The sequence below is a fragment of the Furipterus horrens genome, unplaced genomic scaffold (genome assembly GCF_987537825.1).
Source record: "Furipterus horrens unplaced genomic scaffold, mFurHor1.1.pri manual_scaffold_3, whole genome shotgun sequence".
In the NCBI taxonomy this organism is placed as follows: Eukaryota; Metazoa; Chordata; class Mammalia; order Chiroptera; family Furipteridae; genus Furipterus; species Furipterus horrens.
The window spans coordinates 83632566-83654465 of record NW_028327173.1 but is presented as its reverse complement, the minus strand read 5'-3'; the positions used below and the strand labels follow the sequence as shown (position 1 = coordinate 83654465).

The 21900-nt window shown below is 44.0% G+C and overlaps 1 protein-coding gene across 5 annotated transcripts in view; it reads left to right on the top strand.

The window, feature by feature from the left end:
* The window catches only part of PHACTR1 (phosphatase and actin regulator 1), a 551412-nt gene that overhangs the window by 470162 nt on the left and 59350 nt on the right, over positions 1–21900 (top strand). For all 5 annotated transcript variants that reach the window (XM_090269807.1, XM_090269809.1, XM_090269811.1 and 2 more), the window contains one exon: positions 10323–10644. In XM_090269807.1, coding sequence (XP_090125933.1) covers positions 10323–10644 — 322 coding nt within the window. The remainder of the gene's footprint in view (positions 1–10322; positions 10645–21900) is intronic.

The window sequence follows — 21900 nt, the reverse complement described above, 5'->3', positions numbered from 1 at the left end:
CAGACTACTAACTGAAACAGTTTTAAAAGGGTACTTTTAGCTCTTTACCTCTATGATCAGGGTGAAGGTTGCAGCAAAATACCTTTCTTTTTTTGTAGCACTGTTAGGTTGGAGATTTAATTTACTTGGCACTCTTTTTTTTTTTTTTTTTACTGTGGTGAAGACACATGATATAAAATCTACCATTTTAACCATTTTTAAGTACAGTTCAATAATGTTAAGGATATACACATTGTTGTGCAACAGATTTCCAAAATGTTTTCATCATGCAAAATTAAAACTGTACCTATTAACACTCCTCTTTTTCTTTCTTCTCTCTTTAATTCTTGGTAACCATTTTTAAAAAGACTTTATGTTTTAGAGAGAGGGGAAGGGAGGGAGAAAGAGAGGAAGAGGAACATTGATGTGCTAGAAAAATATCAATTGGTTGCCTCTCACACGTCCCCAGTCGGGGACCTGGCCCACAACCCAGGCATGTGCCTTGACTGGGAATCGAATCCTTTGGTTTGCAGAACACCACCCAGCACACTGAGCCACACCAGTCAGGGCCGTAACCACCATTTTAATTCTTGTTTCTATGAATTTGAATACTCTAGGTACCTCATATAAGTGGAATCACATAGTATTTGTTTTTTTGTGACTGGCTTATTTTATTTAGCATAATGTCCTTAAGGTTTATCCATATTGTAGTACATGATAGCATTTCCTTCCCTTGTAAATCTGAACAGAAGTTATACATTGAAGACCTACTATGTGCAAAGTGCTCTGCCAGCCCTTATGTGATTTACAAAAGTATTCCTTCATTACCTATAGGGGTTGTAGGCAATTGCAAACTGCAGAAAACTGTTAATATGAAGATATATAAACATGGCTCTAAAGAAATTCAAATGGTAAGAGGTCAAATTCTTTTGAAAGAATCAGAAAAAAATATCACAAAGAAGGATATATTTGGGACAGGCCTTAAAGATGAATAAAAATTGATGGGTAGGGATCACAGAGGGGAGGTAGCTGTAAAATAAGAAGGAGGGCACAAGGAGGCACATGAGTATGTGGCACAGTATGTTTAAGAAATAGCAAATACCAGCATAGCAGGGGCATGGGATTCTTGTCAGGAAGTAATGACAGGTCAGTCAGAATTGGGCTGAAACAGAACTGCGAAGAGCTTTGAAAGCCATGATGAGGGATTTAACTTTGGAGAAAGAAGTGGACATCTTTTGCAGACTTAGCAATGATTACTTGATTTCACACAAACTTTTCTTCCTGATCGTCGGCAGCCGTCCGTCTCGAGAGACGATGGTGTAGCTTCTTAAGAGTCTATCTGCACCGCCGAGAATGGCTGTGCAGTCCGACTCGGGAGTGACATGGTATCTGTCTCCTCCCGTGTTGAATCGACATCTTGTGATGACGCTGAAGCTACAGAGCCTGGGCAGGGTAATATGGAGGGTCTGCTGTTGCCCATGCAGCAGACCCCCCCTCTCTTCGCAGCTGAAGGGTCCAAGGGAAAGACGGAGTCGATACAGCTTGGCTTCAGGTGCGCCGCAGGAGTTGCCGGTGTTGACTACAACGTCAAACCGCCTTAGGGACTCCGGCTCCGGATTTTCTGTCGGGGTTTACTCCCTTAGCCTTTCCCCTGAAGAGGTATGCCGCAAGGCAGCGGAGGTTTTTTGGAGTCAGAGTTTTCCTTCTCTGATGTACCCTGACTGGAAGATCGAACCAGCGACACTTAGCTCGCAGGCCGACGCTCAATCCACTGAGCTAAACCAGCCAGGGCATCTTCCTGATATTGCCATGAATAAGATAGATAACACTGCTGTTTAATAGACTTACAACTGGATGAATGAATGGAACTGTGGGGTGTCCAGCATCAACCTGACATTGCAAAGGGCACCAAGCTGCTGCCCTTAGTTCTTCTTGGATGTTGTTTAAATGTCCCAGGAGTAAGTTTCCTGAGGGAAGGGATTTGGTCTGCCTTGTTCCCTGCTGTGTTCTCGCCACCATACAGCAGCAGAACAGGGGGTCTTGTGAGCGAGAGAAGCTCACATTGAAGGAGGAGTTGGATGATCATTTGCCCACAAGTTCATAGCTGGATACTTGTTCTCCAGCTCTAACTTCTGCCATAACTAAAATCTGATCTCTTGCTTTGTGCAGTGCTTGAAGGTAACATGATTACCTGGATGGAAAAGCAACCCCTTGTACAAGTAGCTAGCAGGTAGAACATGGCAACCATCCATCGGTCCAAGTTGTGGTTCAGCCTTAGGTGTCAAGGAGCACACCAGGAATTTCAGGGGGCAATGGAATCACCTCATAGATACCAATGGCAGATGGTTAGACCAGCAACCACCATCACTATAAATGCAAACAATCTGAGTATGTCCTCCAACAGTGAATAAATAATTGTGTATCAGGTAGATGCAAGGATAGAGATGAACTACAGCCATCCTTATGATTTCTTTATAATATTTATGGGTCTAACTTGAACTTCTCTGTATCTTCACCATAAGTGTGCTACCTCTTAACAGTTGCATCAGTTTTGTATAATATTTTATTTTATATGATCTAAATTTGCTGCTTTCAACCTTCATAGATATATTCCTCAGGTTCTGTTGTTCTGAGATCAGATGAACACGTTTATTCTTACCTTCATGATTTGTGGTCATCACTCTATTTCGTCTCACTTTTGCCTGGATTTTCACAAACTACAGTCCTCCCCGTTAGGCACTGTCAGATCTTGCACCTTTTATCTGTCCATCTCTGGACCTTCTTACCCTCCTATATGCCTGCCTCACAGGGTGCTCAGGTTCAACAGCTATTATCAACATTGTCCCTCTCACCACAAGGGCTCAGGCAACATAGGTTGCCTTCCCAGGCATCTTACCAAGGGAAAAACACCAGACTGCTGCAGAATCCCTAGGATGGCCTGAAGAAATTGATGGAGCTCTTCTGAGCATCGTTCTTGTAGCTTGGAGAGTCTGACTCAGTAGTTCGGGGATACTGGACCCTCATTTAAGTTCTTAGGCCTGTATGACTTTGGGTGGAATATCTGCAGCTATGAAAGGATACCCAAATTTCTGACCTGTGGAAACAGTTCTTTCATGTATTCCCAACAAAAGCATTTCAAGAGACCCATGGGTGGGGGAGTTGGGGCGTGGTAAGATTAGAAGGCTACCCCTGGGTGCTCAGTGCCTCATCTCCATCCATCCCACCATGGGAAAAGTCCAACCTCATCTTCATCGAGAACGGAAAACAAAGACCAGCGTCCAAAGATTCTGTGCCATCATTTCAGCATCAGCAGTCTCAGTCCCTGTCCAGGTTGCTTAGCGCTTTCCCCAGCTGCAATCTGGTGCTGTGCTGCTGTTCCCAGGCTCCCACTTGGAGCCTGTGTTTGCAGTCCATGCGCCTGCTGGCCATGCAGCTGCTAAGGCCACATGGTTGCAAAGGGAAGAAAATGTACAAACGAATGGGTGATGGCATGTTAGAAAAAGAGAGAGAGGGAGCTCTTTGTTAGCTAGGATTATATTATCTCTGGCTTGGGAAGGACCAAACACTTTTTCAAAATAATCAATCAACTTCCCAGGGTCTCCCTCCTAACCAGTCCATTCCCTGGATCTTCTAGGAATGTGTCTCTTATCCAATCCTATCCTTTTTCCAAGCTAGAGGGACAGGTCTCTGTGGTCGCCATTCCTGGCTCCAACTGCGCATGTGCCCACCTCCTCCTCTATTGTTCTAGCCCTTCCCCCAGTGATCTGCAGGGAAGGACCTGTGGTTCCCAGAGGGTGTGTGTGAAACTAACTCCCTAGGGAAGCAAGCCTGTGCCCCCTAGTTGATTATCCCTAATAATGTCTGATTTCCTTTTCTCCATTCTTTTATTGATATCTAGCTAACTATGCTAACAGCAAATGACTGAGAAATTCTTACAACATCTTTGTTCATTAAGACACTACGTGCTACTATCATTAACAACTACTTCTGATACATCAACATTTACAAATAGCTTCTGCAACAGGTATTAATAAAGTGAGAAGAGAGGCTAGGGGTGTAATCATTTAACGCAGACTCGTTTTACAGTCCTGTGGCAAGAGAGCCAGCTACAGAAGTAATCTGAGGGTTTCATTTTCCTTGTCCAGAGCTGTGTCATGTCTGAAAATACAGCCTCCTTATGGCTCTGTGACACTCATGGTTTGGGTTTATGTTCCTTGTTCTCTGGAACTGGTTGTTCATTCCATCAACAGAGACAGTTTTATGAATATACTGCATCTTAATCAGTCTGGCTGCAGAGGACTCATTTCTAGGTCAGCAAGCAGAGAGCTCTGTGCCCAGCAGGACCAGCCACTATCAGCATTAGAAATGCAAGCAATAGAGTGAGTCCTTCAACCATCTGTAAATGTCATGCAGCAGCGACATGCAAAGTTTTATTCAGTGAGGGACTATCAAGGTAAAGGAGGCATTTTTATCCTTGGATTTTTAGAGGAAAAAAAGGCGAAGTCCCCTAAAAGGTTAGGTATCTTTCCCAGTCTCACATCTGGTCTGCATTCTTCTCCGCTAGCTCTCAGTACTGGTGCAGGCCGTGTACATGGAAACAACCCGGACAGCTTTTTCTCTTCCTGCAGTTCTTTGTCAAACACAGCAAACTGCAAACACTTCCACCTGTTTTTCTCTCCTGCTTACTTACCATAGAGCCACTGTACTCTCCATTGCTTTCTTGGCTTCCCTCTTCCCTACGGCCTTGTAAACATATGGATTCTGATTCAGGAAGTCTGGGCTGGGCCCTGAGAATCTGCATGTCTGACGTGCTCTGCTGCCTCCAGTCCATAGACCACGCTTCGCTTAGCAGAGCCTTAGTTTGGGTTCTACCTTTTCACATTGCTCTAAAGACGTGGTAAGAAGGAAAAACAACAGATGTTTACTGAGCACCTACTATGCACTAGGCCCAGACCCTGCTAGTGAACAGGTGAGGAGACAGCTAAAACCCAAGTGATTTAATTAATGCATCATATCCACCTACTGCAAAGAAAAAAGAAAAGGAAGGAAGGAAGGGAATCAGCAACAAGTCAAGAAAAATGGAATGGACACAATGACAAAAGGAAGCTCAGGGCTGGTGATAACTCAGTGGTGGGCACCTAAACCAACCTAGGGAGGGCAGATGGGCTCCCTGAGGAAGCAATTCAATAATAATGATCATGGGAGCAACAGGAATTAAAGTTACCATTTATTAACCAAATGCCATATGCTACACCATTTATGGATTTTTTTCTTATTTTTCACAATAGTCGTATGAAATATTCATCCCTATTTCACAGACTGGAAACCTGAACAGCAAAGAGTTTAAGCAATTTGCTGACGATAACAGAGATAAGTGAATGTGTGATTTTTACAGTTTATCTTCTGTTGTTTAGTAAGACAAATTTTGGGGATGATTTTGTGCTTCCTAGTCCAGTAAAAACTTAACAGCACATTCTCAAAGTGTGCTCTCCACCTAGGTCAGAAGGATCTGGGACCTTATTTACCAAATAGACTCCTGAGCCCCAGTACATACCTATTGAATTTGAATCTCTGAAAGGGAGGCCTGGGGATTTGCCTCTCCCCAGTCCCCCTAAGGAGGTTGATGAAATTACTACCCTAAGAATTTGTTATCTTGGAAAGAAGCAGTGGGTGGCATGCAGGGCAGTGCCATCTGTTCACCTTGCCTGGTCATTCTCGCTGCAGAAAGTCAGTGCCTCGCTGAACAGAAGTGAATATTGGGATATGTTTCTTTACTCCTCTAACAAACGCTACAGTACACATAGGGAAAATCAGAAATCAGCAAGGAGGAGGCAAGAGGAATCTGATACGTTGAATCAACACTGTCAAAGAAGCTAAACTTTTGATTAAGTATTTGTTGCTTCAGACAAAATTTTGAAGAAAGGCTTTTTAAGCAAACTTGTCTAAAATGTCCTAAAAGTATTCTAAAGCAAATAAAATAGAAAAAGCTACTCACAAGGAGTTCAGAAAGCTTATTATTCACAAAATGTTCAATGATAAATGATTTTTATAAATATAAAATTAAAAGTGCCACTGGACAAATTGGTTTATGACCAGATCTTTTAATTGCAAACTTTAGATTTAGGCAACGTAATCATTAGGTGATTGGATATTAGGCTAATTACCTTGCAGTAAATTGGTTTCTTGCACATTGGTCTTTTTATATGTTGGGGGCACATAAATGGGACCGGGAGACCATGATGATGACCTCAAAATGCACATTTGCCCAGGGGCTGGATGGAACGGATGCATCCTGGTCATTGAGCTCTGGAATGTCCCAAACTCGGGTAGCATCATACTCCCTGAAGTTTACACCCTGAATCAGTGGTTCTCAACTCCCGGTGTATGGCAAGCACCTAGGAAGCCTTTAAAATCCAAATACCTGGCTCAAAGATTCTGACTCAGTAGGTCAGAGGAAGCCTAGGAATAGAAACTTCTAGGCTTGCAAGTGGTCCTAGAACTCTGATCTAAGCATTAGTGCCGTTGTCATTTATTTCTAGAGAAAAGGACACAAGTGACAGTCTAAGAGTTATAGTTTTCAAACATGCCTTTTAAAAAATATGAAGCAGAATCAGCCCCACCTACCCCCCAGCCCAGGTAGGACCTCTGAGTGGGATTGCAGGCAGTCTGCATCAGTATGATGCTAATGTACCCCTGGGACTGAGAATCATGGGGCGGCCAGATCTCTGGGCAGTGGAGCCCAGGGCCTCACCATTGCTCTGGCTGGGCACCCTGTGGGGAATGCTGACGTGCATGTGGGAGGAGCCATCCAGGCACTAGCAGAGAAGACAAGGAGCTGGCAGGAACCAGCACAAAATTGAGCAAAATTAAGTTGGGGTGCTTACCGTCAGGGTCACAGTGGTTCAAGGGAGGAAAGGCTGTAATGGGGAATTGGGTCTTCTGTTGCACTTTGGAGGGTGAATGCAATTTTGATCATCAGGCAAGAGCAGGGACAGTGTTTCAGAAAGTGGGGAGTACAGGCCTTGAGGAAATGAGCATGGTTATTGGGAAACCCAGTGTGGAACCTTGCCTGACCAGAGAGGCCAAGGAGCTGTAGGAGCTGGACAGGAAGGGCCGAGAGTTACACTTGGACACAGAGCGTTGGCTGGAGTAAGGAGCCACTGTGGGACCTCAAGCATGACCTGTGCTTTACGGAGATGGCTGGTACAGGATGGAAATGAGTGAGAGTGCTGGGGCCCTTTTATCCGCATAAAATAGGAGACGAGGTCCCAGGTTAGTGTCATGATCAAGGGGGCAGAGAACACAGAAGTCTGCAAGGGACAGAAAAATAAAGCAATAGATAGAAATTCAGAATGACTGGTCTTGTACAGCTGGCTTCAAATGCTGTCTCCAGATCTGTTATAAGGAATGACTTGGTATTAAGATGTCACAAAAGTAAGAAAATAAGCACTGCCCACTTTCTAAAGATCTGAGCAGCCCTGGCACACCTAGATCATCCAGAATGCTGGAGCAAGATGGGGACTACAGAGCTCATTTCCTGAAAGCCAACACTTCCATCTAATTTTAACCCTTTTCTTAGTTTCCTCGCTTTCACCAAACCCCCTGAGACAAAAATCATTTTAAATGATTCTCCTTCGTTGTCCAGCCCTATTTAATTTATGTTCAGGTGTACTGAAATTTCAACCAGAAGGAAGATGCAGGCAGACGAGAGGAAGAAAGGGTCTCCGTGGCCCTAGTTGGTCTTGCTTAGAACAAAAAAGTAACCATCTCCAGCACCCTCTGTACTCGCTGTGCCTTCCTGGGCAGACGGTTCCCGGCTGCCCTCCTAGCTCTGCTCTGTCCTGCCCATGCACATTAACACCTACCTGCCTTAGATGGACACCTAGACCCACAAAGGAAGGACTCGTGGGCTAAGTGTCCATGAGGAAACATGGTAACACTTCCAGACACATTGCTAGGTTTGTGCTAAAGCTTCCAAGAGCCACAGGAATGCTCCCTTTACTAACAGGAACAGGACAAAAGTGGTGAGTTTCTGCATCTCAGGCACTTTGGAATTAGCACCTCTGTGTCCTGTGTGTGGGGGATGGTAACGAACAGGATGAGCCTAGGAGGGAGAGCCATGATTGGTTCACATGTTGGTGTCAGGGAAGCCGTCCTGTCAGCCCCCTGGAACCATTAGGCTTTTCTGTATCTTGGCTGTAAGATCAGCAGTTTAGTTCCATACATCCACAACTGCATGATCCCAAAACCCTGATCTGTTTTATGTTCATATCTACCTCCTAGACTATCTCCTTCTCAGGAAGCTGTGAATCCATCCCTCACAAAAGCATCATAGTTTCAGCTAATTCTGTAAACATGTCTTGAATGTCTTGCCTACATGAGCTGGGCACCCATTCTAGATGCTAAGGACATAATGACAAATTATTCACGGTCTTTGTTCTTCAGAGGAGACACCTTCAGAGTCCGGTGCCTTCGTCTGTAAAAGGGAGATAATGATTGTGTGCACATCACAGGCTTGCTGTGAGGACTAAACTGGTCAGACATAAACAGCACCTAGAACCACATCCGGCACGTAGTAAGTGCTGGCTCCTGTGACGTACCGACAGTGTTAGCACCGCCATACCTCACGCCCATAGTAGGTCCAGCAGGTGCAGAATGGGAGGAGTGATGGAATGATCAAGGAACATTTTTCAGTGGGGGTCATTTTTGAGCTGGATACTGAGAAGAGAGTAGGAGTTGACCAAGAAGACAAAAGAGAGAGTTCCAGTTTGAGGGAAAGTAGCAAAGGCCAGGGCTATGGGAACATCAGGCAGTTTGGGGAGTTCAGCCATTCAGGACTGGGGGTGCATGCCTGTGGGTCACTGAGGAAAGGCCCGGTCCCATGGGGAGAGGCGCCTTGAGGACTCGCCTCAGGTTTCTCTGTGAAATAGGAGAGGTGACCACTGAGGGTGGGGAGCCAGGGAAGATGGCAACAGCCCTGGTGGAGAACCTGAATGACAAAGGCCACCTGGCAGGACTGAGCTGAGGATGGAGACTACACTTTGGGTGAGCAAATAAGTAAAACTCATGGGAGAAAAGGAGTACGTGTAGGCGAGACTGACCCGAAGTAAGAAGGGAGAGGTTATTTCCAACTGCAAGAACCAGAGCAGATGTCATAGAGGTGAAGTGAGGACATGAAGGCATGGACTGAATGGCAGAGAGACCGCAGAAGCCTTGACTGAGGCGTCAGGAAGTGGAGCTTTATTTCTAGGTCATTAGTACATTTTAAATGGAGGAGTGACATGATCAGATTTGTGCTCTAGGAATGTCATTTTGGCAGGACTGTGGCAGTTAAACTGCCACACTCAAAGCAGACAGCGAGTTGGAGAAAAATATAAGGCCTCAGAGACTAAGAGTGGAACCCCACAGTGCTCCCGGCATGAGCACCAGGTATGAAGTCAAGCGTGCTTGCCCCCCCCCACACACACATACATGCCAGTCTGCCCTCCCCTGCTGCCCTTCCTAGCCATGATCTCCCAGGGAGCCTTCAACCCACAGGATTCAGCCATGCTCCCACTGGTGCTAGATGTCGCCCAGGAATGTGGGGTGCACAGAGGACAACGGGATCAACCCAAAGATACCCTGAGGGCTTCAGTACCACTGTCATGGGACAGCGGGTCAGCTATGGGCCAGTCCCACTGGGCCCCCGCGTGCCTGTTGGAGCCTTGCTACAGTTTGAACAGCCCACTGTGGCTGCCACGTGAGTTGGTGGGCCAGTCCAGCTACCATGCCCACAGCTCACCACCATACGGGGCACCCGAGCCCTCTGTGTGACAGCAGGTCTTCACATAGCATCCTCCTGATGTGGAGATGCCCCCAGGGTGCAGAGGAGGGAATGGAGGTCAGCAACGTTCAAATCACTTGTGGAGGGGTATGCTGTTAGTGGACTTGAACCCAGGGCTGACTTCTAATCTCCTGCCCATTTGGAAGCATATGTTCACACTGTGATGGCCAAGCTGTAGGCACCATGGCACATCATAGCAAAGGTCTCCTCGAAGGTCCCACGAGCAGAAGAGCGCACTGCATTGTCTGCTCATTTCCTGCTGCTGTGAGCCTCAGCCTGACAGCTGGGCGGCAGGCAGCACCAATGCTTGGATCCCTGAGGACCTCAGGGCCAGCATACTTAGGCAGGAAACGAGATGATGGGTGCTTGCTGAGTAGCACTCACCCGCTGGTGTCTTCACTGGGTGCATTTTATCTCAGGGCCCCTCAATGGCCACAGCCCCAAGGTGGGCACGCGCAGTGTTCTTGGGTTCTTCCAGTGCCCCAGACTCATATCTGCCTCTGCCTTCCTTCTGCCGCAGATCCTGGTGCCCCTGTGAAATTGCCTTGTCTGCCAGTGAAACTGTCGCCTCCGCTACCTCCAAAGAAAGTCATGATCTGTATGCCTGTAGGGGGCCCGGAGCTCTCCCTGGCCTCCTACGCAGCCCAGAAGAGTGGCCAGCAGGGCGGGGCCCAGCACCATCACACGGTCCTGCCGTCCCAGATCCAGCACCAGCTGCAGTATGGCAGCCTCGGCCAGCATCTCCCCTCCGCCACCGGCTCCCTCCCCATGCACCCCTCGGGCTGTAGGATGATAGATGAGCTCAACAAAACGCTGGCCATGACCATGCAGAGGCTGGAAAGGTAATGGGGGTGGGGGGCGTTGAGGGCTGGAGAGGAGGACTTGCCTGGGGAGGGAGAAGACGGGCTGGGGGTTTGATCATGACAAAGGGATGTGAAGACCAGGGCAAGGGCTCATGCTACTGGGGTGGGGGTGGGTGTTGAAAGTAAAACCAGACAAAAATCTGAATTCAAGGAATGGTATGGAAGAAAAAACTAATGTTGCCAATTGCCAACCTATAGAACAATCACATTTATCAAAAAGAAAAAGTAACATATGGTAGCACATATTGTATTTCTGTAGGCCTTTACATTTTTTGAAAGCATATACACATAATCATTAATAGTAGGGAGATGGGGAGAATGATCTTTTGTTTTTCTAGTTCATATTTTCTGTAATGCTTAATATTTTATTTTATAAATATTGCTTTGATGATATGAAAATGCCCATTTGAATGTAAAATCAGAAAAGATGAGAGCTGGCAGAATGGTGGTGGAGAACCCAGAGGAATGGGAAGTGCGCAGAGGTGTGCCCTGGTTCTTGCTGATGGAGGAAGCAGAGCACTACAGCCTGCTTAGATGTGTGTGAGCCTCTAATATTTAACCACTAGGGCAGCCCCCTCTTTCACTAGAATCTCCTCCCAGTGGCATTGCTGGGAGATCTGCCAAGGAAACCCCAAGGGCAGGCCTGCAGCACAAACCCTGACTGCCCATCACCTGGGGGGAGCTCTCATGCCGGTTCTGAATAGCTCTGATGTGATTGTGCATGAATGTGTGCATGTGAGTGTGTGTGTGGGTTCAAATACTGTACCACCCTTGTGCCCAAGAGCTGGCTGAAATTCCCCACTGTCATTCCAAGGCATGTTGCTTGACCTAGTTCCCTGGCATGAGAAGAAAAGAGTGGCAATCTGGCATGAAGCTGGGACCTTTAATTCCTGTCCCAGGTTAGTGACCTCTGTTAACTGGGTCCTGTGGATGGGAAGTTGCACTATGGGGTCCCAGCCGATCACCAGGCAGAGAGCCAGGGGCAAGGGGGACGCTGTGGGGAGCTCTCTGTTGCAGTTCCCCAGCCCTCAGTGGCTCTCTCCCTTCCTCCCGCTCAGCTGAGCATTCCGTGTTTGGGAAACTGGCGACCCCGAGGGAAGTTACTGCTGCTAGTCAGTCCGGCTTGATGGCACCACACTAATAGCTACCTTCACAGAAGAATAAAAAATGCGTTTGGCTGCTTGTCATCGTTTTCAACAACTTATTGTTAATGAGGACAATAATAATTTAAAAGTTGAATGGCATTTTTTAATTGATTACACACCTTTGTTACCATCTTAATCCTCACACCACCTTGGGAGACTTAAGTGCAGAAACTAAGGAAGGCTGAGTTCCCCTATGCCAGCTACTCAAAGAGTGGTCCACAAATGCTTGGTGCCTGTCAGCAACCGGGTAGGTACAGAAATTGAGAGCAAGCCTTTACACACTTTTATAGCAACTTGACAGGCTAATTTTGTCTGTTGAATCTTACAGTAAAAAAGAACTTTGTTTTTAATATTTATTATACTTTACAAAAGTACCTATTTGTGAATGATAGAAAATAAAATGTGTAATTCAACCAACCAACCCATGAAACTGGTCCTTCTCATAGACACTTTTGAAAGCACTGCCCTAGGGAGCAGTCCGAGGGGTGGCGCCTTCCAGCGTGGGTCTTCCTGCTGCAAATCTAGAACTCTTTCTATTCTAGTGCAGCTGCTTTCCTGAAGACCTACCAGTCAACACAATTTCCTATCCCCTGTCTACCATACCCAGTAAGGTTTTGTATCTCTCAGGAGTTTCACTCAATTCACAAAATGACTCATGACTGTATACTAGGAGGATATTGCTAAATACATTTCCACTTAAAGCATGCCATTTGGAAAGGTTCAGTTGAAAGTACTAAGCAACAAGTTACACAGAGTTTCTCGCTTCGGTAGTTTTGTGTATTTGTAAAATACTTCAGTTGACTGTAGACTAATGGGTAGGTCTGTTGGCCTAAACTGAGTCAGATTCTTCATCAGGATGAATCCTAGAGAACCAATGTGGGGTGGTGGGAGAGCAGTATGGGAGGTGGGGGTGAGGGGAGGACAGCATAGACTTGGCAGCTGAGCCAAGGCAATCCCCAGGCTCTTCCTACCTCCTGTCTCCCTCTCTCTCCTCCTCAGTCAGGCCCAGGGTTGTTCTGCGGGACCAGCAAGGACATAGAGAATTAATGCAAATAGCACTCTGAGAAGGTTGCCCTTCAGAAAAAGAGAGGCTTTCTTCCCAAACAAATGAAGGTTGAGAAATTTTTTTCTGAGCATCCACCTTGTCTTACAGGAGTCCTGGCAGGATCTGGGAACAGAATACGGTCTCAGGCCACTTGTCGCTTTAGTAGGGGAACTGCCATGGTCTCCAGTGATGTCACCCTACTTTTTACTTTCTAAAAATTCTCTCTGTGTTCTGACCAAGTTTAATACAGAAGGAAACAATGATTTTTCTGTCTTCTCCTGGTAATTTCCAGTGACCCTCAAAAACTACTGCAGGAAGAAAGAAACATGAGCGAAGACTTAGGCATTCTGCCTGCAAAGACCCAGAGATCTCACAGGATGTCGCCTGTAGGGCATTAGCCCAGACCCTGCAGTCCCATGCTGATGAAACATTGTAGTTAACATGAGAATTGAATGAGGAATTAAACAGCATTAATGTCTGACTTTGGACCTTAAAGTTGAATAAACAGTCATAGTACAATTAAAGGGGCCTTGGAGACCATCCAGGCAACCAGCCCACCCATTGCAGTGTTCCTATTTGCCCTCTAGTCTCTTCGAGAAAAGAAACCTCCCTAGGTCCCAAGGTACCCCACCCCATTATCAACAAGATCTAATTATTACAAAGTTCTTTATTATATTAAGCTAAAAGTTTTACTTATTATAAACCCCCAATCTTATTTCTAACCTTTTACTGTGAAAGCTTTTAAATCTTTGAAGATAGTTTACTTTATCTGTCTTGCCTCTTCTGTGCTAATAATCCCAAATTCATATAATCACTTATTGAGATGGTTTCTAGACCCTTTACTATCTGGTTTATGTTCTCCCAAGATTATTCTAAATCTGTTCTAATTTGTATGAAGTTCTTCAACATTACCCTAACCTGAACCCTGCCTGATGACACTAAAAAATAACACATAGCTAGATAGATACAGCATTGGCTCACCACATTTAATGGGAGGAGTGCAGAAGAGAGAGCTAGAGACCAGCTGAAGCAAACATGAAGAGTTCCGTATTTATTCAGTCACAGGGCTGCCCTTGGCAGCGTGACCAAGCTGGAGGCAGCCCCCTCATCATGGCCTGAGTACGTGGGTTCTAGAATCCAAATGCCAGAGTTTCAATCTCAGAGATACCACTTCTTTATCCCTTGATTCCTCATGTGTGAAACAGAAATATTAATAACACCACCAACCTCTGTAAAGATGTTTGTGAAGAAAATTCACGCATCTTATTGGATGGCATAACAGTAAGTGTCCAATAATTGGTAGTCAATATTAATCAAAATTATATAGCACACAAAATTTGCCTTCAGTGCTCCTAAAAGGCATATTACAAATAGGTCTGATCCTATTTTGTTATAGATTTTGTTTGTGTCAGTTTCCTCAGATTAGTTGTTTTCATTTCTTTTCTCTCCACTGATGATTCGTATCATTTTTGAAGGTGACATTTTTATCATTTCAAATAGCATGCAATGTTTATCTTTAGTATCTGTAGTAAGTTCTGTGATCTAGTTGGCATCAGTCTTGGAATTTATACCTAATCAGCCACTAATTTTCATTCCCATCTTAATTCAGTCAATCAGTTCCATTAGCTGAGAATTAAATTACCACCTTCAAGAATTTTGAAAATATAATAATTTCAAAATTGGACAGAAAAAATTGAAATCAGTAGCCACAAAAATCCCTTCAATCTCTACAATTGTATTATTCAATAATTATCTTATGTTCTTCAAAGAGCACAAATCATTCATTATCCTCGTATAAATAAATTTCATGGTGACAATTACTTTTCTTCATTTGACTTCAAGGGTCACAGGAAATTCTAAAGACTAATTCTTGATTCTGAACTACAACAGCTGATCCCCAGGATTTCTTTTAGCCTTAACAATCTGATGTAATTACTGCATTGGTTTATGTTAATGATGTTTCCACCTGCAAATAAAAGAGTGGTTCAGGATGATAGGCAGAGGTGCATTGATGCCCTAGCAAGCATTAAGCTCTGAACACCTATTATTTTTGTGATGTGGAATAGTTGAAGAAGTTCAGAATTTTGTTCATCATCATACAAATGGCAAACATTTTTAAGTGAAGTGCGTTTTCAGGGAAATATTCCTTTCTCTTATGTTGATGACCATCTCTTTAAAAATCCCATGCAGTTCTGGTTAGACATTTGTGCCTGATCCTTTGAGCTCAGAGGTTTATCAACCTCTTACTTTACGTTAGTTCTTTGATTTTAAAGCAAGTACTTATCTGTAAGTGGCTGCCTTGTTTTACAGTTTAACTGCTATTCCAAGGGGCACGATGAGATTTCAGTGCAAGGTATTTATTGTCACTGTGAGCAAGAAAGATATTCCCTGCAAGACTGGTGAGCAGACTGGTTAGAGGAAGGTTAAAATGAGACTATACAAGCCATTAACATCTTTTGAAGTCTTAAGAGGATTAAAGAAAGTGTATTTTCAAAGGAGAGAATCTGCGCCTGAATTCCTATGTGTACATTAATAGAAACTCTGTCTTGCCCAATATCTAAATATTGATTCTTTGATCTTGCAAACCATTGTCGAGAAAGATTTGGCAGGCCAAAAATATAAAAAAACGCTAAAGGAAATGTTTTCAATAAGTCAACAAATAATATCCACAGTGACTGGATTGTGATAAGTGCCAGCATTTAAGTACATCCCTAGCTGAAACAGCGACCACCAGCAACCACCAGCACTGAAGTTCATAAAGCACCATTGATCTTGCAGCGATGTGGGAGGTGGGCAAATAGGTTTCTCCATTTAGCTGATAAGGAACCAAAGACCAAGGTCCACAGCTAGTGAGTGGCCCAGCTGGGACTCAAACATAGTCCTCCTCACCCCACCTCCTGTCCGCCAGGCATCACTATCCAGACATAGCGTGACCTAGAATGTTGGCTGATGTCGAGGCATGAAGTCTTGTGGAAGAGCCACCACTGAGTGGTTCCTCCATCAGAAACGGAGAATGAGGGAGTGGTGGGCTGTCGGTCAGACTCTGCATGTCTTGCTGTTTCATTCCTCACATCCCAAGCCCAGACAGTATTTCAGAAATGTGGGTCTATATATAGAAGGGCATAGTTTCTGGCTGACTGAAGTTCAACAAAAAACAAAAAAGCTCTAAGTCTGAGTTTCTTATATCAGAAGGCTAATCCCAGGCCAGGATAAAACACACGATGTGTGCCTGTTTTCCTAAAATGAAGCTGATTATTTCTCGGGTTTCAGTGGTTATTTCTGTCATTTTTCATCCTCAGGCACTGCAATTTGTAGCATAATTTCTCACACATTTTTGGTCTCCAAGAAGAATAGGGCTGATTGTTCTCTCTCCCCTCTGAAAACTCTCTTTGTAACTCATTCAGACTAAATTACAAAAGCTGGTCCTCTTGAAGTTTAACTTCATTTCCATCATCATATTTGTAGATAATAAACTTTCTATGTCCTTTGAAGAGATTAATGTCTTTTTTTTTTTCATTTTCACAGTTGTTGCTTTTGAAATCAGATGCCAGAAAGCAACATTCCTTTATTACGCATTTTTCTTTAGAAATGATGGTGAAATGGTTTTCAGGTATTTTCAGTGAAGATTAAGGATTTGAAATACACAGTGATTTTAATTTCAAAACCTGCCCCTCATTTTCTACAAGAGTATAAAAGGTGTTTGCTAACCTATAATCCCCATGCATTTTTGAGTCACATGCTCTTCTGCATATCTGCCTATTACCACATTGTAATGAATCTTGAAAAAGAACCAACTGTTGTAATGACCCTGAAATGTTGTGGATGTCTTAGCATTCATTTCTTTATGAATTATTTTTAAAAATAAGCTGTTGTAATGACCCTGAAACTTTATAGATATCTTGGCATTCTTTATGAATTATTAAAAAATAAGCTTCCTTTCCCTCACTGGTAATAAACATGAAAGGTAAGGCAATATCTTAGTTTTTAAAACTTAGGGATTTCTTAGAAACGTGACCATCATTTAAATAATAGGAAAATGGGTGGAGGCGGAATGGGGATCTGAGCTGTGTCACTGTATTCTCAACCTATGTGTCTCCTACTGGGTTTAGAAAAGTTAAAGAACAGAGTTGACCTTCCCAAACAGAAGACTCATGTTATGGAGACAGAACAGAAGGGAGAGAAGAAAGCTTTTCACTTCCCTAGCAGGTCATGGGGACATAATGAAGAAGAGAGTTTGAAATGCATGCTTTTTTACCAATTTAAGAGAACCATTTTACTCTCAAGCTTTCTGAATGCTTCTATTTTTAGTATATCTCTTGTAAGTAGCAGGCCTCCTGTTTTAGATAAACAACTGTTTATTTCATCTTTTTCATGAAGGAAAATATTCAGGCTGTTGCATCCTCTAGGGAGACAGCGAGGACAAAACTAAGTCCACATCCTCGTGAGCTTTCCTTGTAGTGGAAGAGACATGAAAAACCAGACTATGTTACATTTTGTAAAGTGGAGACAGGCAACTGAAGAAAGATAAAGCGGAGACCTGGGAAGGGATCGTGGTGGTGCCTTTCTCTCAAGGAAATACATCGTTAATGCGGCCATAGTAAACCCACGCCTCCCTCCTTACTGACAGCCCTCCATTATCCAAGGCTGAGTTATCCAGCTTGGTAACTGTCCTCTCTCATATCCTAGCCTCTCTGCACACCTCCTCACCCCCAGCTGTGTGCCACTCACACCTAGACTGTTGTACAGCTCAAACCCAGAATTCAGACTCACCTCTGTGTTCCATAATAGCTTCTAACCCTGTGGCACTTCAAAGCAGAATTCATAGTAAAAGAGTAGTTGGGTTGCGTGAGCATCTATCATCTTTGCTTTTCATTATACAGATAATTACTCCATGTTTTTTGAATTCGTGGTGCAAATTGCATTTTATAGTCAGCATATACATATACAAAAAATGTAATGAGGGTTCTCTGGGACACAACAGCGTGGTTAATGGAAAGAGCACAGGCCCTGGAGTGAGAAGACCCAAGGTTGCATCCTTCCTGTGATCACTTCATTTATTTTCTCAAAAACTTAATGTTCTCATCCATAAAATCAAGGTAATAACAATACCCTTCCTAACTTTGCAAGTTTCTGTGAAGATTCAGTGAGATAATAAACATTTAAAAATTGCTTTTACAGGACCCACAGCGGACCGTGTGTGTTAGCTGTTGCCGTGGTTCTGAAGGATGCGCTGCTCCTTCCTCCCAAGCTGTGCAGCCCCCTGGTACAGGCAATAGGATGGAAATATTCCCAAATTGTGCAGCTGCCCACCATCTTGTGAATGTCATGAGTGCTTTTGGATTTTTGCTTGTTCATCCCCATTTTTTCTGTCAGGAAAATTACATCATTTGGAACTACCTAGATGGGGAACAAATCTCATTTTCCTCCCTGGAGAATAACCTGGGGTACTTGGTGTTTATTTAAATTCATCATAGAATGACATATAAGAAAAAACCCTATTGTCCTCTTCTCTGTGCCTTACAAAGTGGCCTGACTCTGGATAGTCCTGAATGAAGTGGCCTGACAGCCGTGAGAATAGAACTGGAGCAGGGGACAGGCTTGAGCCCTCTGTCACACCTGCTCACGCGGACAGCCCTGAGACGGAAGGCATGTGGGCGCCATGGCTTCCTTCCTTGCCTAGCTCTCTGCTTTATCTCCTTGGATTATCTTCTTCGGAAAAAACTCTAGATCACTGTTGCTAAAACCTTAATTCTTCTTTCATAATGATGCTACCCCTGCAACAGCAAGACCGTAAGGATCAGGGGTCATTATTTTAGTGAATTAAATGATGAGAAATGCAACATGACCTACTTTGATTCCAAGAGACTTCAATCCAGATACTGAGTTGACTTTTCCATCAGTTCCAAAAACATGCACAAAATGGGATTGGATATGAAGGTCATTGATAATCAGCCTCTGTCTTTGAAAGGCTTACAGTCAGTGAGAGCAGGAGGTAAATGCTTAGACACATCACAACATAATGTGACAGGTGCTGTGACAGAAGTGAGAACAGAGACTGTGGAAGCACAGAGACAGGGCTGATTTCCACTGGAAAAATTAGGAAAGGCTTTTCAAAAGAAATGGCATTTGAACTTTCCCTAAAGTGTGGGTAGGATGCTTCAGGCCAAATTCTGAGGGAATAGTTCTGAGGCGGAGCTGTTGCGGGAGCAGAGGGAGGAGGCAGGAAAGTTCACAATGTGCTCGAGACATGGCAGATGGCCTGCTGTGGCCGAAATACTGGGCATACAGTAAAGAGGGGCAACAGATGAGACTGAAGAGAAGTGTGGGTCAGATCGTGAGGCACCCCCTACTTCCTGCCAAAGAGGGTAAAATTTATAGTTGGCACTGAGACCCTTCTAAGGTCTTGATTGGAAAACTTGTATGATCAGACCTGTTGTATAGCAGTAAAGAGAGGGCCGAGTGATGGGGGGGAGCAGAGAAGATTCTGGAAGAAGAGTAAGGTCCGGAGCCATTGCAGGGCTGCTGCTTCTGCACAGGCGGTATAGTGACGTCCATGAGAGCGGGTTCTGTGGTCCTGCTGCCTGTGGTTGGTAATGCCTGCATCCTCGTAGCTGGGACTCTGGTCACGTGCCTCATTTTTCCTCTCTAAAATGGGGAGAATCACAGTATACCTACCTATCTCATAGGGTTGTTGTAAGACCTCAATGTATCCATACAGGGCACAGTGTGAGCATTTAAAAATGTTAACTTTAATCATCATTATGTACCGTAGTCCATATGAGTTAAGGAAGGTTCCATATAGGTTAGGATGAGAGGCCTTATGTTTACCTTTGTTTTAGTACCTGCTCAGGCACCAGGAAGAGAAACAGAACAGAACCCACGTGCACTGCAATCCACTTGAATTCCAAGAAAAACAAAAGCTTAACTTCAAAGAGTTTTGATGTGAATGGTCTAGAATAGATCTGATTACATGATTCAGCTTTTCCTCCAGGAGTTTGACAGGTGCTCTGGAAAATGTAGTGACTTTCAGGCCGCTAAGAGTCTCATTTTGTAAGTTACTAATCTGGGCAATGTAATGAGAAAAGATGTTTCACTCAGGAGTCAGCTTGGAGCTCTTTACCTTAATGGGGTAACTGCTCAGGGACCGCATGAGGGCTGCAAATAACGTACTCGGTGAAACTCTAATAGCATCAAATTGTTGGTACAGCCCCCAGAGTGACAGTCTGAGACATAGCAAATGAGAAGCTTAGGGGATAGGATCCAGACAGTTCATCATTCCGTGAATACTGCGGATTCCTGATAGTCAGTACCGAAGGACTCACATGATACACCTTGTGGCAAAGCTGTTGTGGAAACTCTAGGCCTGTGGTTTCCCAATGGACAGTTTCCTTCCCCAAAAGACATTTGGCCGTGTCTGGTGATATTTTTGGGTTGTCACAACTAGAGCCGATGCCACCAGCATCTAGTGGTCAGAGTGCAGGTGTGCTGCAAACATCCTACCACGCACAGGGCAGCCCCCATCACAGAGAATTGTCTAGCCCAGAATGTCAGTCACGCTGCAGTTGAGAAGACCTCTAGGCCATCATTTAACCCAAACGTGATAGTATACATTAGTGGTGGTACATAGAGCCGAGTTTAGGACAGCCTTTAATAAAAGTTTGAGTAGTCATATTTATTTGAATATGTTATAAACACATAATTAGCACATGAAGCCTATTATTACAAAGATATTATGGCTTAAGATGAGGCTAAATTCATTAAGTTTTTTTAAGTGTTGATTTAAGAATACAAAGTAAATAGTGTAAATGGAGTTCAAATATGGCACAGACAAATGAAAACTAAGGATTATAGATAGGACTGAGGTTTAGAAATACTGGTTTAGACCCAGTGTCAAAATGCTTTTTCTGTAAAGATCCAGATTGTCAATGTTTGAGGCTCTGTTGCAAGCACTCAACTCTGCCATTTTGGTGCAAAAGCCACTATGACAATAAATAAGCAGATAGCTGCTCTCACCATCCTGACCACTATAATCCAGTTTCTAAGGTAAATCCTTTACACTCAGCACCGCAGGTATGGCCTGACCATGGCAAGGCAGAACATCATTACCCTGGTTAGCAAGATTTAAAATATTTATAAAGTAATAATGCATGCCTATTTTGTACACGTGTTGGTGATAAGCCAAGATGTTGTCTTCACCTTACATGTGTACAATTAGTGGGGTGTGTGTTTAATCAAAGTGTACAATCTTACAAGTGTCATAACTCAATTTTTGGATATAGTGTGTTCATATTCAGTCCTTTCTTTACTACCAGCATCCTTGTGGGCCTATTTATTACCCTCTCAGAGCCTCTGTTTCCTGCTTATTAAAATAAAGATAATGACACTTCCCCAGCAGAGTTATTATAAATGTTCGCTTTGCTCACTCCCCTCTTTCCTTCTTTACCTCAGTTCTCCACCTTTTTGATAAGGATGTCCTTTTTGTTATTATGCCATTGATAAAAGTGGCAACCACATCAGGGGCACCCACAGCCTGTAATACACCACCAGATGCCTTTCTGAAAATGAAAACCAGCTATATTAATACCCTGTAAATATTATTTGTCAACCACTCACAAATGCACCTGAGTGTCACGGATCCCAGCCCATATTTCTTTCATTCACCAAAAACAACAAACAGTTACTGACTGTCCACTTTGTGTCAGATATGGCACTAGGTACCTGCTACAAACGTGAATAAGACATGGTCCCTGTCCCTCAGGGAGGCTATAGGTTGGTTGAGGAAGGGAAGCTAGTAAGCAAACAGATGTTCGCAATTATATTGCTATTGTGGAATCTCCCAAGAACATAAGCAAAGTGTTGCCTGAGACTATTATTAAAAGGTAAACAGAAATTAAGGTGAGGGCGGGATGGGAGCATGTTCCAGACCAAAAGCTTGCAATGCATTGTTGTGTGTGACCAAGGGGTAAATTATATAAGGACAAAGGCTGGATTCTGTCCCCGTAGGATTTATGGGTCAAATTGGGCAAGGCAATGCATGTCATGCTG